The sequence below is a fragment of the Podarcis muralis genome, chromosome 12, assembly GCF_964188315.1.
Source record: "Podarcis muralis chromosome 12, rPodMur119.hap1.1, whole genome shotgun sequence".
Taxonomy (NCBI): Eukaryota; Metazoa; Chordata; class Lepidosauria; order Squamata; family Lacertidae; genus Podarcis; species Podarcis muralis.
Window position 1 is genome coordinate 22,015,300 of NC_135666.1, and position 26,368 is coordinate 22,041,667.

Sequence of the window (26,368 nt, forward strand, 5' to 3'; positions counted from 1 at the left end):
AAGAAAAGTATCTCATTTTGGTGGCTGGAGACTTTCCACAGAAAAATTCACAGGTACTTTTCAACTAGTGGCATACTAATATAATATTTTGCATACAGCATATTAAAAAGAAAAACTGGGCAGAATTACTTGTAAAGGTCACCTTATCTGGATGAACATTTTGCCTGATTACATAATAGCTGAACACCAGAGAGAATTAGCTGTGCTTAAGTTTCACCGGAACAAGAAAAAAATTATTTTCGGGACCTGTTGATTCAAATGGGATTTATATACGGCTCCCAAAAGCTCAGGTGGGCATAGTCTGTCATTTATTGTGGTCTCAGCCAACCTCCCGAATCTTCCAGCAACTGGAGAGAGGATCTTCTTTAATTTGCTGAGTACAAAGGAGATAAGAAACACTTTGTTTTCTTACTTTTTCTAAAGAACGGGGCAAATGCAAGCTTTGGGGAAGGATGCTGCCAGGTGTTCTACTTAGCAGATGGCTGTTAGTGATGACTTGTTAGTGGCAAATGAGTTTGCAGCCACTGCTGCATTTAAGTGTGAGTCACTTTCCCTGGGTTTGAATCAATAGCACTACTTCTTAATATATATTTCGAGTAGCAGTAATTCCGTAGCTAAAACACTGTTGGTTTTCATTGTCAAACTCCACATCATTAGATTCAGTTCACAAACAGGAATCTGTTGTTTTTAGTCAAATGACTAATACAGCTAGTCCTCAGGAATGGTATGTGAAAACATTTTGCTTGTTCCTTTTAGCCACACTTCCCATTGATCATATTCAAGAGAATTATGTTCGTGAAGTGCGAGACGTCATTTTTTCATTTGTCTACCCTACACCATTTAAATCCAGAGTTCTGCTTGTAGCTGTCTCAAAGGTTAGGCTTCATTTTATTTATTTGGAATTCCTCTAACTGTGTGATGCAAGGTTGCTGATTTGCAACTTTTAGAAAATATTAGGAGTCTATTGAGTACACAAAATTTAAGCAGCATAGCATATTGAATAGAATTATATTGCGCTCCACTTTGCATTGGGTGTATTGAACTTCTATATTCGCCATTCAACTCCTTGCCAGAAAACTTTCTAGAACATTTGCGGCGATCCCTTAAAATTCCCCCACCTCCTCGCTGGTGGAACTCAGTGCATAGCACACTGGTGGAACTCAGTGCATAGGACGTAGGTGTGGAAGTAATTATTCTTTATCTTACAGAAGAGATCAAACACCACCCTTTTTTGTTCTTTCTCACCTCCCTTTTCACTTAAGATCAATGCCCCAAGGCTTCAAACTGAGTAATTTATTGAGTTTACTCAAGTCTAAAGCTCCAATGACACACGAAAGATTTGTACTGCATGTACGCCAGCTCAGAAACACCTCCGGGGTTCATGTGTTATTCCTGCCTCCTTCCCTTCTCATGCAAGAGGCATGTCCAACTCCCAAGAGACTGCAACCTACTCCCACTATAAAAAAACTGGCAGTGATCTACCCATTGGATTGACCAAAGTTGTTGAGCTTTTTGGGGGGAGGAAGACCCAAAGTTATGGCTACCAGATGTCCCCATTTTCCAGGGACAGTCCCCGGATTTACAAATCAGTCCCTGGACAAAATCCCTGGAATGTCCCCTGATTTCATTTAATGTCCCCAGATTTATATTTTAAGTGTTGTAGATTTATTAGTAGGGAATGAATATTGCGTGATTGGTTCAACGGCACAAGACACATCATATGGGGACTTCCAGCGAGGCAAAATGGCAGGCGCCACAGCAGCAAGTAGCTCCTGAAGCCAGCCGGAGCCAACTGCGCTACCAGGCTGGCTCCGGGCTGCTGAGATTGCCACTGCTGTCGCCACTGCCAAGGAGGAACCAGGGATGCCCGGCGCGTCAGCTGGGGGAATCGCTGACCACCCCACCCCCCTTGACCCAAAACGAGCTGGGAGTGAGAGCACCCAGCCACCTGCCCAGCGGCACTCTGGGGCCAGGAAAACCCCCGGAGCTGACACAGGGAGAAGGAGGAGAGGAGAGGAGAAGGAAGAGAAAGAGGAAGGAGAAAAAAGAGGGGAGCCCCGACCTTGCCATGCTGCTGCTGCTGCCGCCACTGAGGAAGAGAGGTAGGAGAGCACCAGGAGGACAAGGGCACATGGCCGAGCCCAGGTCCGACAGAGCCTACTCCATGGTGGCTAGCGCTCCAAGAGAGCATGCTGGAGCCCAGAGGAAGGCCGTGCAACAGAGGATACCACAGAAGCGAAGATATTACTTCTTCATGTAGTTTTACATGATTTTTTTTAAATAACTTTTTTTCTCTCTTTAAAAACAAAAACAAAAAGTGTGCCCGGATTCTTTGACAAAAATCTGGTAACCTTTCCCAGAGTGGTTGAGCTTTTTTTTGAGGGAGGAAAAATTATTTTTACATATTTTTATTTTCTTTTTCGACCGGTAGATTGCAATCAACCTGTTGGACCTGCTTGTCATACAAGCACTGCATCTCTCTTCTTTGCTGTTTAGCACTACACCTGCATTGGAGTTTTCATCACAGTTAGCACCAAACCACTTTGCAACCACAGGTGAAAAAAAGATGTGTAAACTCTGATTTTTGAAAAGGTGTGATTCTAATCAACATTGTTTTCAAAATAAAAGGGAAGGAGGAAAGGTGTGTATTAGAGGGGAAGAGGGGTGTGTGTGAGCCCAGTGAGTGCGCTCCCAATCTCCTTAATTTTTATGGGGCCGGATTTACACATTCCACAAGCTGTTGACAGAAAGGATGCTTTTCTTTTTTTACTATAATTACAACTAAGAGGAAAAGAAAAAGACTACACTGCTGGTGGAGTACAGAGAGGAGATGCCACATGGCTCTTTGGCAACTGTTGTGCTGAAAATGTGACATGAATTTCCATTTGAGTCTGGGTGCATCACTTTTTGTGTATTATAAGGTAAAGGGACCCCTGACCATTAGGTCCAGTCGTGACCGACTCTGGGGTTGCGGGGCTCATCTCGCTTTATTGGCCGAGGGAGCCGGCGTACAGCTTCCGGGTCAAGTGGCCAGCATGACTAAGCTGCTTCTGGCGAACCAGAGCAGCACACGGAAATGCCGTGCTTTACAATTCTCATCCCATTAAGCCCACACAGTAATCCTATGAGTGAAGCTGAGGACACTGAACTTTAGCACTGGAGGTGCTCCAGTTTCTCACATAATTGCAAACCTATTGCAGTGACTAAATACAGTGCCCAACTGTTGCTAGCCTTGGCCTAAGCAATAGATGGATTCAGCTCACTGTGTTCTTGATAAATAGAATGTGTGTTATGAGAGGAGGGAGGAGTAGCAACCGGGGAGATAGATATAGATATAGATATAAAAAATCACTAATTAAGTGGCATTTCCAACTATAAGGAATGTCTTTTGTATTCTAAGTGATTTCTGTGTTGTCATTCTCCATCCAGGAAGTCTTGGAAGATATTTTGGACCTGGATATGTCCATCTCAGACTCGGAGGACTTTATACAGCTTGTCACTGGTGCAAAAATTGCCTTGGGATCTCTGCCTCTGGCCCACAGATATGGTGGCCATCAGGTCAATAATAATACTTGCTCTATCTTACCTGAGCTTTAGCTCCTCTGCCTTGACTTACAGTCTGCAAATATTTCAGGAATTCCATCTCTGATTCCTATTATTGCCATACTTCTCTGTCAAGATAGAACAGAACAAAGTATAACTTGGCTAACACCGCTCCAATCTGTTGCTATGTCTCTGAAGCATGCTTGTAGGAAATTGCAGGACTTGTTTTTCTAACATGTTGAATCTCACCATCACCAGAAGATTTAGGAATGATTTTCCAGTTATAAATCTGCTGTAAATAATACCGAATAGTGACTGGGATTTTTTAATTTCTTCTTTCCTTGTTAGTTTGGTAGCTGGGCAGGTCAGCTGGGTGACGGAAGAGCCCATTTGATTGGTGTTTATACAAACAGGTACTGCATTCTTCTTTTTGAATAGTTGGTCTCTAAATGATATATGGCTGGCACTGATCTTTCAGAAAGTACATTAAGAACTATTACTGCTGATAATTAAAATACTTGGGCTGGAATAACTTACTGACCAGGCACAAATGCTGTGGTTTGCTGTTTGTTCTGATTTAAAGCTAAGGAGCAGGTTTTGTGGCTGTCAAATCCCTGGCTCCAAATGAATTGGGTACTGATTTCTCACAGACACGCACTTAACACCCACCCTCATCAGCTGACATCACCATCCATCCAAGTGATGGCAGGTGATTGGCAGGTGAATTTTTTTTTTTTTTAGGGAAACCAAATTCGTTGAGCTTTGTTGAGGCGAATTCCAAGACATGTCCTGGAAAATCAGGGTGTATGGCAGCCCTACCCAGCCCCTGTTTTATAGTGTTCATGGCTAAGGGAAGATTTAAATCTGGGACTTCCGGGCTCACATCCTTACCTACTGCACTGTATCAGTTCTCAATATTACTAATGCCAATGGTTTTTTGCAGGTTTGGTGACAGTTGGGAACTGCAGCTGAAAGGTTCAGGAAAGACTCCATACTCTAGGTTTGTCATGTGTTTTGTGTCTTATTCTGTATTCACCCCTGATAGCTCTTGGTCTTGTTTCTGTTTGAAACCTTTCATTTCAATGGCCAGCTTAAAAAACCATCCCAACCTCAAAGCACAAGATTATCTGTCTGCATGAAATTGTAGCACGTAGCACCCCTTTGTTCAAGTCATCAGGAGCAAAAGAATTTTGTCATGTTTTGACGATCACTGCCATAACCTGTTTATTTATTTAAGAAGGACCAGATAAATTAATGGGGCCTAGGTCAATTAGTCAGCATTAACCATGATAGCTAGAAGGCAGCATACCTTTTAATGTCAACTACCGGGAGGTAACATCATACCAGTTTTGGGGAGCTCTTACTGTCTTGCATTGCCCGGGAATTAGGGGAAATCACATTAATGCTGAGCAGAGAACTATAGGAGTCCTGAGGATTTTGGAGGATTTGTGGAGGTATGTGGGTTCTTTATAGTCTAGATATGTAAGTGGGGTAGGGCCAGGGGAGGGTGTAATGTAACATCTGATTTCATTTGAACATGTTTCTTAGGGTGATGTTAGTTGCACACTTGCTATCTTTTTAAGAGCTGAAACTGCTATTCTCTGGTAGAAATAAGGACTCACATGCCGCTTTTAAATTCCTGCTTTATATGATGCCTATGCCTGGGAAGAGGTTTCCAAATGTTTTTTTGCTGAAACAAGTTTAGCCTAGCATGGCAAAATTAAAACACCAGGAGCTGGAAGATAGTTCAAATGATAAAGACCGCTTAGCAGTAAGTGGCGGTTGCAGCCCAGCGTGGGCCACAGTGGTGCCAAAGCGTTCGCTGATTTCAGGTGCACACCCAATGCCTATGCCAAGACCTACTTACATCCGTAATCAATAAAGTTGTGGCCTATTTAGTCCCAAAGCGATTGTCCTTGATTCTTTCCTCTTCTCACGTTAGCTTATGAAACCTAGCTTATGAAAATAACTACCATGCTTCCTTCTCTGCAAGCTCCCTGTTCTGTTTTGTGCCACATGCTGTCTTCTAAATTGTTCAAAGCAGGGTAATTTTGGGGTGAATTGGACTTTCAGCTGTTTGATTTTACCGGCCTGCATTTCCTGAGCATCGCTCAGATTCGCTCAGGGCCTACGGTGCCAAACATTACATGTAACTAAGGATAGGTAAATTGATGCCATCTTTGCAAGTTTTCCCTTTTCCAGAATTTCACATTAATCTACAAACTTTTTTAAAAAGGTTCTCTCAAAATCCATTTATAAACATGTATTTCCTATTTTTCCTACTTAAGAGGAGATCTTTAGCCCCGTTTTTAACTGGCTTTCTATATAGAATTACATAGAATCATGGAGTAGGAAGGAACCACGAGGGTCATCTAGTCCAACCCCCTGCAATGCAGGAATCTCCTGCCCAACACAGGACTCGTACCCACAACCTTGTTTTAAACTGCTTAATAGATAGCATGTGCTTTCGTTTTCTTAATACACATTTCTTGTTTGGTGGTTGTAATAGTTTTATTTGTTTTATAATTGTATACTTTATTGTTGTGATCCACCCTGGGACCTTGCAGTGAAGGACAGGTAATAAATCTAATAAATAAATATTATTTTTAAATATGTGTTTCGATGTGTTTAAACTTTCATGAAATCCATTGCAGCATTAGGAGAAATGTGTCGTCTGTAGATAGCTGGTAGTTGCCAAGATGAAGTTCCTCCATCATCCCTATATCAGAATTCCTTGCCCACTCAAGCATTTACTTTTTTTCTTTTCCTAATTCAAAAGGAAAGGGTAGTGTTTATATTCCTAGTTTTCCTCTCCACAGGAATGGGGACGGCAGAGCTGTGCTCCACTCTTCTGTTCGAGAATTCTTAGGAAGTGAGGCCATGCATTATCTTGGAATTCCTACAAGCAGAGCAGCTAGGTACTGTATCCATGTTTGTACTTTCTTTAGAATCTGATCTGATGCTTACTTGATTCCACTTACATCAGGAGGAGACCACTCATGTACTGTGTCTTGTGGGCTTTTTGGCTTGTGCCCGAGAAATCCAATCTGCCTTCTGCTCAATCTTTGTAAATATGAAGTAGATTTTGTTTGTATGAGTGTTGTGCTCACCTGCCAGGTACAGTCTGTGGTGTAATTTCTGATGGAGCGCAACTTATTCATTTACTGCCATTTTGTGACCATCGTTTCGTTTAGCTTTTACACTTTTCACAAAGTTAAGAAGAGTTCGCAAACAGCAGCTCCACGCTACTTCACTGCAACGCCATCTAATATTGCACTTATAACCATGTGAGATGCCTTGCTATTGTTGCCGAATTGTTAAGTGAGTTGCTGACATTCGGGGGGCATTCAGTATGTGGTTATGAAGGCCCTTTCTGATTGCCTGTGCAGGTTTTTGGCTTGCTGAGAACATGCAGAATTCTCTCTCCAGCATCAATCAGGAAACAACTTTTTGCTTGTAGAAGAGACCCTTTACAAATGACCTATTGGAAAGCCTGCTTAATTGCTTCGGCAGAAGGTCTTGCAAACTCAGTGACTGATGCAAAACCCATGAGGCTGTCTGGATGAGCATGAAAGCTCGTAGCAATGTTACAACCCTCCTTGGATGACGCTGTGACAGGCTGTTTGATTCATAGCCAGCGTGAACTTGGTGTACCAAGTCCGCTGAGTTCAGGAGATTGCTTGGCCTTGGTGCTTAGCCTGCTGTTTTTGAAGCTCTCGGTGTCCTGGTAAGGCCGTGTGGGGGAGGAGGGCAGAACTCCAGAAAGCTTTCCAGACTTCTTTTCATAAATATTTAACTCAAATGACCCCAGCTGATCGCTAGATTGCTGGCAATAGGAAGCCGTCATATCTCAGCTCTTACGGTTAATTGACAACGTTCTTGCTGAGTCTTGGCAGAAGTGTGGGAAAGAGCATGTAATTTATCCAAGAGCACCCTGGAGATGGGCCCACTCTATTAGCTCTGTGTTCCTGTGTTGCCAACAGGAAGCTCCATTCACAGAGTGATGCTAGAAGGGAAAACATTCTTATGTGGAACAGAGTACAGGAAGTCAGTGGAGTGAAGCAGCGCACATGGTGTTGGGTGATGAATATTCATGGTGTGCTGCAGACCGATCATAGGATGCTTAAGCACTGCAAATGTCGGGAGCTGGGAGCAAGGAATATGTTTCCCCCAAAACTTACGAGACGTATGAACCGGTGCATCTACCAGTGTGCTTCTACGGCCAGAGAACTGGTTTTGAAAGCTCCAGAACTTGAAGTCCCATCTTCCTTATAGCTTCACTTGGAGGCCTTAGGCAAGCAAACTGCCAGCCTCATAACCAGGTCAGGAAGCAGCGCAAAGGCTGTGCGCTGCCCCCTGAGCTTGTGGGGCTGGCGGTGGGGGGAAGCGCTGCTTTCCCCCACCGCCAGCCTCAAAGACCAGACTCTCCTGGCTTCAGGGAAAGGAACCTGAAGCCTCTGGAACGCAGCGGGAACTCGCGCTGCACTCCGAAGGCTTCAGGCGGCTATCCCTGAAGCCAAGGAGCCTGCATTCGCTCCATAGGACGCACACACATTTCCCCTTAATTGTTGGAGGGGGAAAAGTGCATCCTATAGAACGAAAAATACGGTAAGTTAAATAAGCAGGGAGACAATATACAGCCTTGCGTACTCCTTTCCCAATTTTGAACCAATCAGTTGTTGGCTAATCAGCTAGTTGGCTAATAACATAGCTTGTGACAGCTGAGCTTGTTAGTTCTCAGGACCTTGGATCAAAGAGTCCCTTCCTAAATGTCTCAGAGACTCAGCAGATACACATTCCTGGGGGTGATTAGTGTTGATGGCTCATTCACACCCATACAGCATTTTAGATACCAGATGCTAAAGTACCACTAATCAACTTGGGGAGGTTCCTTCCTGCAGATGCCCACCATAAGGATTCTCACTCCCACAGACAGCAAGTCTCCACTTAAAGCAACAAGAACGCATTCCCCATAAATCCTTTGGCCTTTGGTCTTCCCATAATACTTTGCTTCTTACTTGACCAAAGTTTTGTCTACGAGAATTTCCTAGCTTCACTACAGGCAGTAATAATCACAAATGCAGGTAGTAGCATCTCCCTTTGGTTTGCTCCTTCTCCTTCTGCCATATGTTGCCAAACAACTTTTATTTGAATGGCCTGGATTGAAGACATCCATAACAGCTTGATAAGCAAAAAATAACAACGTTGAAGTGCTTTCTGCATAGTCACAGAAGTACAGAGTTCTTTTTGCCACCACATTTCCACCATCCTGTCTCTCCTGTGTGAAGGCTTGTATGAAGAAATGAAAACTGATAGGGCATCTGCCTTGCATGCAGATGGTCACGGATTCAGTCACTGGCACCTCCAGGCAGGGCTGGGAATGTTCCCTGTTTGAAACCCTGAAGAGCTGCTCCCAGTCAGTGTAGGCAATGCTAGCTAGATTGACCAGTGGTCTGACTCAGTTTAAAACTGCTTCTTATGCCAAGCAACTTTAAGGTGTTTCATGCTAACGGCTCATTTTCTCTTTTTGCACAGTTTAGTTGTGAGTGACGACGACGTGTGGAGGGATCGGTTCTACAACGGGAATGTTAAGAAAGAAAGAGGTAACTCCTGCATTTCAGATTACTATTTGGAATACTGTCATTGTATCAAACTCATTTATAAGAAAATACAAAACACAGTTATATAGGAAAAGAAAAAGAATGAAGAAAGAAGAACCAAGAAGACCCTTTATCACATTTATGTTGTACAAGTCATATCATTTATCTGCACATAGCAAGGCAGATTCCCCCACCTCTCACCTGGGTCTCCCCCCCCTGAGAGATCCTTCCCACCCTGCCTTTTTTTGCAGGCACTTCCCACCTCCAACTGTCTTGTTCCTGTGTGTACCCTCCTTAATTCACAATAAAGAAATCTTGTTATAAGCTAAAAAGAAAAAGGAACTCCTGCCTCCCTAACAGTTATCTATAAAAGCATTTATTCTAAATATTCAACATATGCACTCCAGAATAATCACAGCTGGATTTAAAATCCAGTCTTTTTTCCCCCTTCAGCAAGATGGCACTTTACCTAGATTTCCCTCCCAAGCAAAGCGCTAAGATTTTAACCACTCAGACAGCACAAGAGGACTCTCACAGTAATTTTCTAATAATGCAAATTAGTATTCATCCAGTTTCTATGTCCAGTTTCTTATAAATCCCTTTTAAAACAGTTCCAACAGATCTCGGCCAAGCCACGATCCAAAATTCTTGTCTGTTTTAGACTGTTTTGTTTGCTGGCTTCTTCTCTGTATGCTACTGTTCTCTTATATTTGTCATCTTTGAAAGTCATCACTTGGCAAAGCCATAGTTAAGATGAACCACAGTATAGAGTTCAGATGTATTGCTAACCTGTGATTAATCAAAAGTTAAAAGAGACAGCATGTACAGGCTCCATCCATTGACGTGAGTGGGCAAACCTACAAGCACAGAAGTTCTGAATGCAAATGGAAGCACATCTAGGGCTCTGGAACAGAGTGCATTTTTATTTATTGACATGCATATACTTGTATTTCAGGTGCTATAGTTCTGCGTGTTGCCAAATCATGGTTTCGAATAGGATCATTAGAAATTTTAGCTCATTCTGGAGAACTGGATTTGTTAAGGTTAGAATGAAAGTATTTATTTATTGGATCAGTTTTTACTTCTGGATAAGTTAATAAAATAGTGGGGTTCTAAAAGGCTACATATGCACAGGGACCTTTCAGCCTTCCCCTTCTTAACATAGGCTTGTGCATCTCCTGAAAATCTGGCCGAGAAGATTAGGGGACTCTGTAGAGAGGCATTCTATGATGTATAGGGGGCTGCCACCATATGGGAATATTAGAATACACGCACACTTGCATGGGGCAGCGCATGGAAATGCTTAGCACTCACACACAGGCCTCTTTGGATCCTGACCAATATAAATGTTGAAAAGAACTTCAGAGTTTTAGATACCAGTTCTTTGGCACACACACAGGTGTACCTGCATCCTGTTTTTAGGCAAGCAGGCGTTGGATAGATTTGCAGCCCTCCAAAGTACTAATTTATGGGCACTGGTAACATGCAATTCCATTTTAAATTGTGGAATGCCTTTCACAATACAGAGTTACTGTAAAAAATGTGTATGGCAAATATTTTTCCCTGTATAGAGGCCATTGCATATACTTGATACTATGTTTTCCATGAGTCAGTGTTGAAATAAGCATTTACAGCTACTGCAAATTCTTGTATGGCCTGTGAAGTTACTGATATTATTGGGCTTTTTTAATGAGATACTAAAGGGCTCGCATTCATCCATTGGGTTTATTTTTTTTTAATAGCACAGGTGTCCCCCTCCCTCCTCCAACTCAGTCCCATTTCAGTTGTGTTTTACAGCTCCTCTCAGTTTCAAAAGTCTTTTGTCATTCTGGATGTTCAAAAACATCCAAGTCCAGAACACCCATAGCCAAGTGGAACAGATTGAGCGCTTGGATCCTGACCCAAAACAATTTGTTCAACTGGATATGGATTGTTGCATGGATTCAAACATAGAAGGCTAGAAAATTTCCAAGAGCCAGCATCAGATTTTCAGGTGCCAGTCTTGTACAAGGAGTGGGGTAATGCAAAACATTTAGTTGATAGTTCAATAGTATAAAATGTAGTGCTAGCAGCCACCTGGGTGTTAACTCTCAAAAGTCTCCAAAACCACACTGCTTGTTCCATCCCAATAAGATATAAAATCTCACTTGAGGGAACCACATGTGGCTAAAAACTTAGTATGGACTTGCAATCTGGCTATAGAAAAAATGCTTCTTATTAAAGAGTGTATACAGTGGTACCTCGGGTTAAGTACTCAATTCGTTCCGGAGGTCCGTTCTTAACCTGAAACTGTTCTTAACCTGGAGCACCACTTTAGCTAATGGGGCCTCCCGCTGCCGCTGTGCCGCCGGAGCACGATTTCTGTTCTCATCCTGAAGCAAAGTTCTTAACCCGAGGTAATATTTCTGGGTTAGCGGAGTCTGTAACCTGAAGTGTATGTAACCCGAGGTACCACTGTATTTCCTACAACCCAATTTAACTTTTATAGGTAGGCGTAGGCACCTAAAGGAATATTTCCAAGCATCAGATATAATCTTAAACAGAGTAATTCCTTTAGTGTTGTTTCGAAATTGTCTTTGATGGAAGAAACTCTTCATTTGTAATTTAGGATGCTGTTAGACCATATCATAGATGAGCACTTTCCATCAATAGACATGAATGATTCAAACAGATATCTGGTAAGTCTTTTTGCTTCTGTGAACACAGCAACGGCAACAACAAAAGAAGAATATGTAATCTATGATTTATTGACAAATCCAAACTTGCCTTCAAATTAAAAAGGCATTAGAACTTAGTGTATGCTGTCTATTATCTCTGTTTAATATGTATTTAGCAATAACATATAAAGAATGCAAAAGTGACATCATCTCTATCCAGGAGATTTACAGTTTATGGGCCACACCAGACATGATGTGGGAAAAGCATGATCAGTTTCATCTTGTTTATTTATTTTTATTACAAACCCCAGTTAGCCCTTTGAAGAATGTGGAAGTAGCACTGGGGGGGGGGGCGCGGAGATTGTTTATTTTCATCTTGGACACTGTTTTCTCAGGGCTCATCCACATTCTCTTTGTCCTGTTCCTGCTACCCTACCCCAATTTGTCCTGTGATTTCTAGAGACAGGAAACCTGGCTGACAATTGTTCCAATTCTGTGGTAAACAGCAGGTCTTTTCAAGGAAAGCTGCAGGACAAAAGGAAAACCTATTGGACCTGAGCCTAGAAATTATGGGACACGTGGAAGTGTAAATGACCCCCCGGTCTCAGCTCCTTCTTCCCCCATGAAAAGCAAAAACCCTGCTCTTAGTTTTCCTGGGACTGCAGAACTGAAGGGCAACACAGCTCCACATTGTGTCTAAACCACTCTTGAAAAATATATTTGTATGTTTCCCTATCTTGGGCCCTGCACAATTTTCTTAAAGCAACTTTCATGGTAAAATTGTGTTTGATTTCAGGCCTTCTTCTCTAGAGTAGTGTCTGAGACTGCAGGTCTGATTGCCTTGTGGATGTCGGTAGGCTTTGCTCATGGTGAGATATGTTTTTGGTACTGTGTTGTTGCTTTGTGAGTGAAGGGCATGAAATATTTAGATTTTGTTAAAAAATACAAACAGGGTGTAGTCTTTCCCAACCCCCCCAAACCTACATAGTGAGCCTCTTTATAATGAGTCGGATCATTGGTCCAGTTCAGTCTGCACTGACTAGCAGTTGCTCTCCAGGACTTCAACAAAGGTCTCTCCTACCCTTATCTGGAGAAGCCAGGGATTGAACCTGAGATCTTTTGCATGCACAGTCATAGCCCTTTCTTACAACCTGGTGCCTGGCTGGCGCCTCATTCCTGAAGTGTGTGTGTGTGTGTGTGTGTGTGTGTACACACATTAGTTGTTTTTAGCCATTTTGGGACACGCATTGGGAGGGGGTCAAAATGGTTGACTAATTATGTGAATAAACCAGATTTGCATGGAATAAAACTAAATTAAGAAAAACATGTTGGACTGGATCCAACATAAACTAGTTGTAGGTTGGGGTCCATTGAAATTAGTGGGATTTAAGTTCATATTGACTTATCTTTTCACATAGATTTCAGTGGGGCCCTAACTTTAAGCTGTTTACAGTTAAGGAAAATACAACATTGTCCTTTTCTAGTAAGGTTGGGAAAAAATATCTATTGGAAAATGGGATTGTACCTCAAGTACAATGTTTGCAAAAAACATACTGCTCATTCCATGTAGAACTATGTAATAAGAATAATTTATTTTTTATATGCCCCTGCATTTGACTGGGTTGCCCCATCCACGCTGGGCAGTTTAACTGTAATAGTAAACTACTTCTTAACTATGGAATGGAGGAATGAACCTGGTTTCTAGACTGTAATTCCTGGAGAAATCTTTCAGATGGTAACACACATTTCATTTATATGAAATCAGCATTTTCTGGGATATGACATCATGCTGTTTAGATGGCAATGTTGGTCAGTTTCGAGACTGTTTTTATTATGGATTCATGCTTTTCTTTTGTGTGTGTGTAGTGATAGATAGATAGATAGATAGATAGTTTTTGTTTTTTGTTTTATTATTATTTTGTATTGCATATTGTGTTGTAAGCTGCCTTATTTTCCAATATGGAGGAAAAGCATACCTGAAATAAATAAATGTTGTTTAATTTTTAGGTGTGTGCAATACAGATAATTTCAGCCTGTTAGCCATAACTATAGATTATGGTCCATTTGGTTTTATGGAGTCTTATGACCCAGGTATGTATAGCCTAAGTGAATGCAGTATTATTTTGGGGATATAAAGCAGTAAATAATTTAAAAATTACAGAATTTGACCAGATCTGTATGCATTCACTTATAATGCATTGTTTCTTTAATTTCTGGACTTTATACGAATTTGAGCAGTAAAAGGATTTAATAGGATTGGAAGAACTGGAGGAGAAAGGTCAAGGAGATGGGAGTAAGAACTGCTGTTGTGAAGGATCTCTGTTTTGTTTTTCTGCATTTGAAATAAGAAAATAACTCATTTCCATCTTTAAGCTTGTATGCTGACAATGTATCCTTTCCTTTGGCAAATATCAGACCTTGGCTAATCCAGTGTAAACTAATATCCTGGTGTTTAGAGACTTCTATGCAAAATATTTTAGTGCCTACAGGACTTTTTGTTAGTTGGCATCAACACAAAATATGAGTTTACTCAAATATGTTAAGGTTGGTTGTTTATTCTGAATACTACTTTGTTTCAGATTTCGTCCCAAACACATCTGATGATGAAAGACGGTATAAAATAGGAAACCAGGCAAATGTCGGACTGTTTAATCTGAACAAGCTGTTACAGGCTCTAAACCCTTTATTGGCTCCCAGACAAAAGCAGCTGTAAGTAATCCTTAAAAGTGTCTTCATGCTTAAAAGAGCTTGTGAGATGAGACATTCTTTAATGACCATATGTGCTAAACAAAAAAGGAGGGCTTTTGGGAAGTGGGGAGTTTGTTTTTTAAACCAAGTTATTATTATTATTATTTAGACCATGCTAGGCTTGCAAAAAATATATATAAAAAAATAAAGGAAAATAAAAGATGGCCTTTATGATGGGTGGTAAACGGTCTCTACATAATCACAGAGTTTTTTTTCATAAACTGGGCCCCAGAATTGCTGCTGTCAGCCAATCTGGGAAGACAAAACAAAAACATCAGAAAGCCAGGCAAATCCAGGAGGCAGTTTTCATGCTAAAGGTTGTTGGCTGTGGGTTTGAGAGCCAAAAGGAAAAGAGGTCTTTAGATCACTAGTATTGTTATACGTTATGTGGTTTTTCTAAGAAGAAAAGCCCAAGCGGCCTCATTATAATGAGATGTCACTACCTGGTGTGATAAGCAGTCAACATGTTAATACCCCCCTATCCACTTTTTAAAAATTGATTTTTAATTTCAAGTAACAAGACATACTCATGCAGTCCCATAAGTGATATGATTCAAACTAATGTAGAAAAGCAGCACCAGGTCTTACATTTACTGACTTACATGTGCTCGATCTTGCAATGTAACAGCTTCACTCATTATATAATAGTGGCAACAACAAATTAAATGTGAAATCTATCTCATGTATTGTCTGGAAAATATGCAAAGACAAAAAAGCGCAATTCAGTTGCAAAGTAATGTGTTTCCCTTCAGAATAACAATATCTGATTTCTTTAAAAGAATGACAAAACAGAATTATAATCTGTGAGTTTTATACAAATCTAATTATTTTGCTGCAACATTTCACATTTTCTCTTAATAGGGCTTCTCAGATACTTGAGGAATACCCAGAACAGTATTATAAACGGTATGTAATTGTTGGAACCCATCTTTTAAAAAGATGTCAGCATCTTAATTTTCAAAGAGTCTCTAGTTTTGTAATATTAATGCATTTATTTCCTTAACTTGCAGCTTCACAGAACTATTCAAAGCAAAATTAGGTCTCCTAGGCGACAATCAGGACGATAACTATTTGATTGCATTCCTTCTAAAAGTGAGTTTCTTTCCTTGGTTAAATATTTGAGTTGCCCTTTGACAGAAGAACTAAAGCTGAAACTGACAGAAGTCTTTTAATGTTTATTAGCTCATGGAAGATACAAAAGCGGATTTTACAATGACTTTTCGGGAGCTCAGTGAGATTTCAGAAGACCAGCTGAAGAGCACCAGCATTCCTAAGGTATTTGAGGATACATGTGAAACGGTCCTTAAACTTGAATACATCATAATGACATTAAGAGAAAATGCTCATTATTCTTTTAAGATTCAATTGTGAAAGTAGGATTGGTTGGAGACTGAAACTGAAATTATGTGCAGGACCGGGTGAAAATGACTGGTTGGATACTGGGGCCTGCTTGTTTGTTTTGGGAAGAAAAGGGATAGCTGAGCTTAGTAAAACAGCTGCATGTTCCACTGTGGACATTTTTCAGTCTCTGTTTCCATGGCAGCGCATCATGCAGGAATCTGATAGGTAAGCCAAATGGTGGGGGATGTTGAATGGTTTCTTTAAATGTAAAGGTTCATCATTGTTCCACCCGATGTGTATGTCTTTAAGGGGCCAGAGCAAGGGCCAGAGCAAAATAACGAGACCCAGCTTTACAGCTGTGAAACATAGGAGGTGCTGCTGAGTTGCATTGATTAAGCTGTGTCAGCAATTGGGTGTAGTATATAAGGAGCAGCACCTAGCTCTCCCATTACCCTGGGGGATGGGTTGGTGGTTGGGTCATGTTTGTTGTTGATGTATTTAGTGTATAAGGAGTTTTTGTTTTTGTTATTAAAACCTTGTTTAAGTTATTTTTGAGTCCCTTTTTAATGCATGGTCTCCCCAGCAAGCTCTCTGCAGCGCTACCATACTGCAAATTGCCAACAGGACCATCATTTGCAATGACAGCTATTATGAAGATTTTGAAGGGTTTGAGAACTTATTTTTGTTATCTCACCTTGATCCCGTATTTTGGTAGTCTGTTTCTATTAATAGGTTTAGAATAGATTGGTCCCACAAGGTATTGAGCCTTCACCTTGTCTTGATTCTACTTGCCCAGTGCAAAGCTATTTGTACATTCACCTCCGTGTTAGATGGACTCTACAAAGGAATGCACAGTCTCACCATTAGCAAGAACAGAGTAATCCCTCAGTGTTGAGGAGCTTGAACTGTGGGCTGCTGGGGCACATATTGTCCCAGCACGAGTTTCTGTGGCTCAACAGAGTGTAGAGGTTCATATAAGTCTCTGCAACCTGGGAATGTGCCTAAACCTCACTTCAACACATGGCCTGACATGTTCACCAGAAGCATAAAGAATATTTTGTCTACATGTTCTGTTTGAGCAATTGAGGGAAGTCACTATCATTGGTAGTGTGAAAGATGGAGCACTGGATACAATAAAAATACTAGCCCTGAGGATCACTCCCAGATGATAAGCTTTGTGATGCCAGATGTAATATCCTGCATGGTTAAAAGATGACCTGTTCCCAAACAAGGATTTTTTATATATTGAGAGAAAAATAAACATAGCTTATTCTGTTTTTTTGTGGAAAGAATTTGCCAGTGGCAAGTTATGTTCCCTTGCAGATAGTTCTTATTTCCAGAGAGGATCAATGGCCGAAATCCAGCACAGATATTGCAAGAATCATAAATCAATCCATCTTCCTTGCAAGAGGTTTTGCTTCCTCCCAAACCAGCATGTTTGACATTCATATACAGTACCCCCAAAACAATTGGGATGTCTTCTTGTATCCCTTCATTTGATTTATAGGCAGGTTTCCAAAATATTTAAATTACTTATTCTGGGGAACTATTTTTTGCTACTGTGTGATTTTTGCCTAGTAAAATGATTCCCATAGCTTATAAAACACAGAGAAACCACAGTTCCTGGCTTAAGGAACAGATTTTACCTTAGCTTGGTGCAGTGCTGTTGTAGATTACCAGAAATATTTGTGGAGAGTATATCACTGCTATATGCCACCCAAACTGCTGCATATTATCCATATATTGGGAAGTGATGTGTGTATTATTATTGATGTTAAGTAATAGTGTGTGATCAATTGTTTCCATGTAGGAATTTTGGGCTCTGCAAGATGTGGCTAAACACAAGCTTTTTTCCAGCTGGGTTGTTTTGTACCTCTTGAGGTTAAAAAGGTAAAGAAATGCAATTCTGGACACTTACAGGTGGAGGGAATTTCAAATTTCACTGGATCCCCCCTTTCCCCCTTCCAGATACCTTATCAGGATCAGAACAGTTGTGCCGCTAACTCAGCACTCATCTTTCTATAATGGCTAGATATTAGCATTGAAGAAAAAATAATCCTAAAATGTGTTTCTCCTCTGTGAAAATAATGCAGTTTTGATTTATTTTAAGTGAATGTGTAAAACTGAAAAATATATGCATCAGATATCTTTATATCAGATGATCATACTCATTATTGATGGGTTGATCCTTTGATTTCTCCCAACCCTGGTAAAAACACACACAAATTCTAACCCAATTAATGCAAGCAGAAGAAATTCAATTAAGCAAACTTAGTAGTAATATGAGAATGTTGAAGAGCTAGGATGGGAGGTGGGGAAGTGCAAAGAAATAATACCAGTGGGGCCAATCTTCCCCTTGTCCCACTGTGTTCTTGAAGTTCTTGGTTGGGCTTGCAATAACTCCTGTCTGAAATCATGGTAGTTTTGTAGCATTGTCAGTGTACTGTGCTAGACTGACCAATGGCCTGACTGTCTATAAGGCAACTTAGGGTTTTGCTGATAATACCCTTTGGTCTATCCATGCCAGTCATCAAATCCATATAAAAGGATCTGTAAGAAAAGCATCCCTCATGATTCTCCCCTCCCCAACCGCCCAGATTTACAAATTTGAGCATTTTCCTTCCCAACAATTGATACATATTTTTGGAGTTGCCTTTCAGTGGGCAGTGCATGTTCAAGTCTGTGCATTGTGTATTAAGTGTTTTATGTATTACTTTGAGACTTCTGTATGAAATTGACTGAATATTTAAACCAGTAGATTCCATAGGCATATTCAGTGCTTTTTTCTGGGGGTACACAGGGGTACCCATACCCCTAAACATTTTGTGAATCTTTGTACTTTTGTCCATTTACTGTATTTATTTTTTCCGATTTGAACTATAAAATGGTGGGTTTCTTGAGCCAAAATGAGAGTACCCCTAAATATTTTTTAAGAAAAAAAGCATTGGGCATATTCCGTGATCATCAGTTTCTGGTCATGAAGAATATAAACTGTTGTGAAACCTGCATAGTTCATTTTTCCCATACTTTATTAATGACACATTTTTGTGAATAACTTTATTAATGTTGTCTTGGAAAAATAGCAAGTAGTGTATCAGTTAAATGCAGAATTGTAGACATGGGACGGAGGCTGTGGTTCAGATGTAACAATCTTAATAAACCATGATTTATTAAGATCAGAGCCTTATCAAGTATCCTAGTTAATATGTCAAGCTTTAGCCATGGTTTTCCAGTTCAGGTGTAATGCCGAATGTGATTGAAACAAACAATAATGGAAGCACTAAGGCTGCTGAACAAGGGGAAAGACAAAGGAGAAGTGCATGGGCCTGATGCTTATTCTCAGTTTAATAAACCATGGTTTATCCACCTGAGATCAATATGTTTGAACCAGCCCAGAGCAAGAGGCACAAACTAATCTTCATGACCCTGTTTTGTGTGTACAATATAGGAATCCAGGTGATTCTGATTCCAAGCGAAGCAAAAGAATGACGAGTGAGTGAGTCAATAATTTATTTTCTTCTCAACAATTAAGTCACATGCCTTTCCTGTAGCCCAGATATTTCTTTCAATAGTTGTTTAACTGATGTGACATTACATTGGGTTTCCAAGCAGCTTAGACTCCTGTGATTTCCATTCCCTGAGAGCAAACATGCCCCCCACCATTCCTGAGTTCCCACCCACTTTACACCCATGTAGAATATGCCATGTTTGCAGTAGGTATCAGGCTGGGACCTAGTGTGCTAACATGTCACATATACCATATACTTGTTTCCCTAGAGCTAACTCTGCTGGGGTGGGACTTGAAAACCAGTAGCCCCTTCCTCTAGGCTCTCTTGAGACAGAAATAATTGCCAGTTTGGGGAAAGTGAGCGATTTTACAAGAAACCTGCCTCTGTGGCACACCAGTGTAGATCAGGCGTGAGGCACCGTTTGCCTTCCAGATTTTGTTGGACTACAACTCCCATGAGCCCCAGCAAGCACAGCTAATAGTCAGGGATGATGACCAGCAACACATGGCGGTCCAAAGACTCCCCACACAATCTTCATCCTGCTGTGTTCACAACCATACTACCACCAGTTTGGTTTTCTGGGCTTAGTGATTTAGTTATAAAACCTAATCTATCAAGACTAGACTACAGAGCTTTGCCTGACATCTTAGAGAGCACTCCTGGATCAGGTACACTGGACTGGATGGATCAGTGATCTCACTCGGTACATGACTCCTTATAACTTTGTCACTCGAGCTCCTAAGCCTGAATAACTCCAGATTTTCTGCACTAATTATTTCCCATGGGCTAAGGTGGTAAACATAAGGGTTGGTTGATTTATTTATTTATTTGAGCAGCACTCTGAAGCATTTGGGAAAATAGCTTTGAAAAGGAAAGCCTCATATAGCTATCATTATGCTACAGCTATATGTGCCTCTTAATGCTGCTTACCATATCGGATATAAAAAGAAACAGATTTGCCTTTCATCTCCAAAATTCATTCATCTGCCCTGCTGGCCCAGAAGAATAACAGGACAAGCAGCATCAGGTATATAATTTGTATATTAATGACATTAATCTGCCAGGATTGCAGGCTTGTATTGGTTTTTCATTCCATATCAGCTTCAGGATACCTCTAGGATCCTGGAATACCTCCAAGATCAGAGGCATTCATCATATCATAGGGAACAATTGCAACAGAGGGTGGTTGCTCCCATGACTGGCTTCTGGGCTTTGCGTAGGCATCTGTCGCAATATTACCAGACACGCACTTGATAACTGAAGTCTCGGTCTGTTTACAAGAATCTCCACTGATCCCACAATTCAGTGTAAACCTCTTCGTAGATGAGCATTTATTGTTCTGGTGGATAGATTTGGTGGTTTCATTTTCAAATGCTGTCTGACTTCTAAACCTAACCAGTTTGAGACAAGTTGGAGAAAAAAAATAAGGCTGTTTCAGAGCCCCTCACCCCATCCAGGAGCTGTAACAAATCTTTGGTTGTGATTATGTTCCTCCCAAACATTTGTTACATACACCGTGAACATTCTCGAGTGCCTTACTTGTTAAGTTTTAATTTAAAGGGATTTGAAAGTGGCCACCTTTGAACTTCTCTTTCTTTGACAAGTTTCTAGTGGTGGGAAAACAAAAGGTGCATTCTTTAGCTTAAGTTAAGAATGGGAAATCAGTGCTACTTTTGAAAAGTAAAGTTATATAAAAATTGTATAACCTAGAAATAAGGATTGAGGATGAAAGAAGCCTATCATAAATTGTCCCCTTTTAAATATTTCAGATTCAGGAAACCTTGGGAACACTCTTTTCTTGAACTAGTGCAGCTGTAAGTTGTTGTGTTGTGATAATACAGGCAATTTCACACTTAATTCTAGGCACTCTGAGTAGCAGGGTGGTGAAGGATTTGTAAGCATGAATTTTTCTTCCTGTTTTAATGTCCATTTCTTTCAGATCCTTAATTACTTCCTCATATCGGTCTTAAGAAAAGATGTGGATGTCAGTATAATAAATCTCAAGAGAAAAGTCCCTGCTGATTTTTTATATGTGCAAATAGATTCTTATTTTTGGCTACAGGTATAAATCCTAGGTACGTGCTCAGAAACTGGATGGCCGAGTCAGCTGCGCAAAAGGCAGAAAGGAATGACTTTTCTGAGGTATCTTGCTAACTTGCTTTGACTTTTTATGCTCAAGAGACTAAAGATACAGTCATCAAGGAATAGAAGCATAAACTCTACAAACTGTTGAGTGAAAAAAACCGCTTAATTGTAACCTGTGTAGAAGAGTGTATATGATAGAATTGCACAGTTGGGATACCAGGGTTTGTTCTGTAGTTTTGTCTGTGTAATGCTTTTTAAAAATAATAATAATATTGTTTTACTTTCAGGTCCACCTCTTGCAGCAGGTTTTGCAACACCCCTTTCAGATGCAGGCAATGGCTGAGAGAGCTGGTTATGCACAACGCCCCCCCGCTTGGGCTAAAGACATTAAAGTCAGTTGTTCATCTTGATGAAAAGAAACTGAGATCAAGATTAAATGAAGGGGTATAGCCTTCAAGTAACACCAAACGACAATAAAGGGACACATTTAGAATTTTAATCAATCATGCACTCTGCTCCTATTCTTGTTGTGTCATTCAGTGGCTCAATTCTCCTCTTCCTCTTGCAAGATCATCCTGTTTTGGCTATACCCCTGGTATGGCCGATTACTGAACAATGTTGCCCAACCACTTCTATGTAAAATTAGCTGCCTTCTGCATTTCCTGGTCAGAAGATCAGTGGCTCCTGCAATTCCTGCAGTCTCCATTTCTCACACTTGAACTCAAGTATTTAATTTGGTCTGCATTTTAAATGAATTGATCTGATACACCCTTCCCAGGCTAATAAATGGATTAGTACAGTCCTCCCCCCATGTGCTGCCAAATCTGTACTACAGTTCTCAGCTCAAAAAAATAGTACGAAACTGTAAAAAAATGTGTATTACTGGGTAAAAAGCATACAAACACGCCAATTTTCATGCAGTTAAAATCAATAGATTGATACAGAAACAAGGTGGAACATAATTCTGAATCATTTCATGCAGAACTGACAGACAGGAAGCAGGCAAATCCATCCATTCTTATCTGGAATTATTGGAAGCAGAGTTAAGCACTTGCTCCTCTTCCCTCCTGCTTGCCATTTTAATTTCCTCGTAACCAACTCTCTTTGCTCTTGCTGTGCCACAGTCATAGGAATTGTTTGTGACTGTCCGTGATTCAGCTTTGTACAAGAGGCACCACCCCAAATTCTGTAGTCTCCAAGGCAGCAGAGTCTGCCTCTTGAGGGTCCCATAAATAACCTTGGCACATGATAAATGGATCTAGAAACCAGGATTCTAATTTTGTTAGAACAACAAAATCTCAACCCATCTGAGAAACACACAGAGTTAAGTTGACAAAGCATAGGGCAGTATGGGCAAATAGTTGAACTGCAGCAAGCAGCACTTTTCTCATTTCAAGAACAGGTTTTGATCTAAGTACCATTTATAGCCAAGGTTCTTCCTAGTGTCTCTGCAGCTGCATTGAAATATTTGGTTTGCAAGCTAGTTCTGCTGGTAAGCCATTTGAGGATTGGCCGCTGACAACTCTCCAAGGGTAGGATTTAGTCTCCATGCTGTCCGTTTCTGTTTCCCAATTTTAGGCGTAACTGTTGTGCTCCTGAACTGAATGTTTAGAGAAGGAAAGCACTTGCCATTCCAAAGAATGTTTTGCGTATGCTACATGCGTCAAAACGAACTGTGTTGCTTGTTCATTAACTTTGACACTTTTATGAGGCATTGAAGAGGATTTTATTCAGGAGCTGGCAGTCAAAACAAGCTCTGTCAAAATGAACACTTGGAAGATTAAGGTGAATCATAAATGATGAAAGAGGTGTAAGAAGTCATAAATGCCTTAACGTATTCCGATCATCATAAAGTCTTTAGGAGACAAATATTTTTAGCCATCACTTAAAAGACAATTGCTAACTTGGTTGCTGTGGGAAGAAGAACTGAAACTTGCGTATCTTTGGCCTTGCGTTATATTGGATAAATAACCAGAGACATAGCCTGCAGATACGACAGCTGAAAGCAGCATTTTAGTTGGGATTTCTCACTTCAAAACAATTGAGGAAACAGGTGTGGCACATTATAGTCAGGACAACCTGTGAATAATAAAGCCTCAAGTGGAAGTGTTCACTGTTACCCCAAATGGTTGGTTCTCGCTGTATCTAATAGTACTAGCTCTTTAAAAAGTATGGGGTTGGTGGGTGGAATTGTTGAGACAGCTGTCACTGCAACTGTTGTAGTGCTGTTTTCAGTCTCCTTATTTTTGCAAATCAGGTCATGCCTGCCCATACATTTGCCATACATTTACAGGGTAAGAACAGATTGTGCAATCTACATGAACACATGCCCAGGGAAAATCCAATTAAATAGCCTATTAAACCTTCAATTGATTAATATTAGTCAGCCTTTAATTTGCTATAAGGTTCTTTCCTCTTTTTTGCTAGATCCAAATCTCCTTGGGAATCTGCCTCTCCCTTGGGACACTTCCCATGCTTCTAGTTGTGCTCTTCAGCCTCAAACCAGGAACATGGGAAGCCACCATTTCGGAACAAGTTGTAGGGGGGAAATGCATTGCTTCGGGATATGTTGGGATGCCTTTCTCTAGCACATATTCCTTTGGACCACCAGGAAGAGCTGTAGACAATTTATCTGGGCCACCCTCTCCCTGATCCAACTAAAACCGCACACTAATCTTCATTTAAACTGCTTGTTTCATGATGTCTCACCCCTCTTCTTTTGCAGTGCTTTCATTAAATCAGACATTAAGTCTCCTCCTTGTTCACCTGCATCTCCCCTTGGAGGAAGCCCACTTTGCCTAGGCCCTCCTGCCTGCCCAGTACTTTGTTCCTGTCTTTTAGGAGGCGGTGGAGGTTTCTTTCTGATAGGCGGAGGCATCGTGGGGGCAGAGACTGCAGGAGGTGGCGGCGGCAGTTCTGGAGTGCCAGCGCCCACAGCAAAGGCCGGTGGTGGGGCTGGAATGAAATCAGGAGGATCTTCATAGTATTCAGGCGGTGGCGGCGGCAAGTCCTCCAGCCCAGTGGGAAGCAGTATTGATTCAGGGGGTGGTGGAAATTCATCTGGATCTGATGTGGCAATTGTGTTTCTTCTCTCCATATTTTGGGGCAGGTTCAACGAACCAGTAAAAGCAGAAGATCGTCTTTGAGGAGGGGGTGGTGGGTGTAGCCCACCAGGCTTACGGAGGTGTTTCGGTTGTGGCATGGGAGATGGTGGCGCTCGCCTGGTGTCAGTGGTGCTGTCTGGTTTCGTAACCTTTTAAAACAAAGGAAGCAATTTTCAAAATTGAGAGGTGAATAGTAAAAGAAAGACCGCAGGTCCAGCAGGAATTATGTCTTCCTTGGTATCAAGGCAGCAGGGAGAACATATAACACTGGGATTTCCATTTGTGTCCATTTAGCAGTAAAAATAGATGCCTTCCAAAACTACAAGGATTGGTTTTTGCAAAACCAGACAATCTGAAAGACTCCCTCCTGTCTATGGACATTTAAGTTTACTTACAATCTCAGTGCCTCAAATTATATTACCATTTCCTGATACCCATTTGATGTAGGAAGATTTAGCGTAGGTACTATCTGTTGTGAATGTGAAGCTACAAGGAGTCTAAACAGAAGGACAACCCCCTGGCAGCCTGATAGAAAATCCAGTCTTTCCTCAAGTGTTCCAGAACTAGGAATCAGTTGCCAATTTTCATTTCAATGGTATAAACATTTGAAGCAGAACCGAAGCTAAGCAGATTGGCAGCTGAATCTTACCTGAACATTTACAGTGTCCACAATGGGAGCAGCGGCTGTGTGACACAGACAAGCCTGCCTTTCAACATTTTGCCACGAATCATCACCACCACCTGAGGCAGCTGGGCCACTCTGCCAAATGGTAGGGCTGGCCCTGCATTCTGGCCCTGCATTGACCTGGCATTGCACACAGCTATATTTCCTTGGCTTGCAAACACAGTGCAGTGCTCACATAGTGCGAATACAGCTACTTTAGCCCTTACAACTGATATATTGCTTTGCTGAATTAAGCTCAGTGCTTACTGCATTATCTTTAGCTTTTGGGAAACCATTGGGAAATAGGAGCACTAAAAAGGCCTGTACACAGAGTAGTTAATATCTACTGTATCTCCTCCGGAGGCTGGTGACTGGAGCTTAACCTTGAATGCATTTTGCTAAGAACTGGGAGCAAACTGGCTTCTATACATTTTCCTGCCCTTTTGTACCAATCACAGCCACTTTCCCTCCACATTCTCTTATAATGAAAGATGACTGGAATGTCTTAACCTCTAGCTGCACAGTGTACACAAACTGAACAGAAAGATAAAATGTTTGATCTTTTCCAAAGCATGTGTCACACAAGTTAAATGAAAGTGTCGTCTAGGCTAGCAGTTCGTTAGGTAAATGTTTGCCCTGGCAGAATATTAGGTGAGCTTGCCTTCACCATGTGGCTGCTAGACTATGTTCTTAAGATGAATAGAATCCCGTTGGCAGTGTAAGGAATGTGCTCTCCTTTCATTTGCAGGTGGCAGCTGGTAGCTGTTAAGAGAGTTGTGTCTGCATGGTAACCTTTAACTGAGTTCTAAGCACTTCCTGCTTCTAGTCATCTATAGAACGGTTTCTAGGTAGATCAAAAAAACCTCACGTCTCCCTTACATTGAGCATATGCACACAAAATGGATAAGTGGAACGAACTGTTTCAGTTCAGTAAGTAACCAAGGCAGGTTATTTAAGGTACAAACCTATTTAAAGGGTAAAGGGACTCCTGACCATTAAGTCCAGTCGCGAATGACTCTGGGGTTGCGGCGCTCATCTCGCTTTACTGGCATAGGGAGCCGGTGTTTTGTCCGCAGACAGCTTCTGGGTCATGTGGCCAGCATGACTAAGCTGCTTC

At 41.1% G+C, this 26,368-nt stretch overlaps 2 protein-coding genes across 2 annotated transcripts in view; one reads left to right on the forward strand and one right to left on the reverse strand.

Moving 5' to 3' along the window:
- LOC114607032 (protein nucleotidyltransferase YdiU-like) overlaps positions 1-21,982 on the forward strand; it is a 22,441-nt gene extending 459 nt beyond the window's left edge. The window contains exons 2-20 of the mRNA XM_077916301.1: positions 4-53; positions 757-875; positions 3,430-3,558; positions 3,892-3,956; positions 4,487-4,543; positions 6,363-6,461; positions 9,079-9,146; positions 10,099-10,186; positions 11,752-11,821; positions 12,597-12,669; positions 13,808-13,891; positions 14,380-14,509; positions 15,410-15,454; positions 15,559-15,640; positions 15,731-15,823; positions 17,700-17,779; positions 19,338-19,381; positions 21,461-21,540; positions 21,771-21,982. Of these exons, the coding sequence (XP_077772427.1) occupies positions 4-53; positions 757-875; positions 3,430-3,558; positions 3,892-3,956; positions 4,487-4,543; positions 6,363-6,461; positions 9,079-9,146; positions 10,099-10,186; positions 11,752-11,821; positions 12,597-12,669; positions 13,808-13,891; positions 14,380-14,509; positions 15,410-15,454; positions 15,559-15,640; positions 15,731-15,823; positions 17,700-17,779; positions 19,338-19,381; positions 21,461-21,540; positions 21,771-21,893 (1,579 nt within the window). The 3' untranslated portion in view covers positions 21,894-21,982. The remainder of the gene's footprint in view (positions 1-3; positions 54-756; positions 876-3,429; positions 3,559-3,891; positions 3,957-4,486; positions 4,544-6,362; positions 6,462-9,078; positions 9,147-10,098; positions 10,187-11,751; positions 11,822-12,596; positions 12,670-13,807; positions 13,892-14,379; positions 14,510-15,409; positions 15,455-15,558; positions 15,641-15,730; positions 15,824-17,699; positions 17,780-19,337; positions 19,382-21,460; positions 21,541-21,770) is intronic.
- The window catches only part of APBB1IP (amyloid beta precursor protein binding family B member 1 interacting protein), a 61,447-nt gene continuing 56,821 nt past the window's right edge, over positions 21,743-26,368 (reverse strand). Inside the window, exon 14 of the mRNA XM_028749727.2 lies at positions 21,743-24,736. Within this exon, the coding sequence (XP_028605560.2) occupies positions 24,179-24,736 (558 nt within the window). The 3' untranslated portion in view covers positions 21,743-24,178. The remainder of the gene's footprint in view (positions 24,737-26,368) is intronic.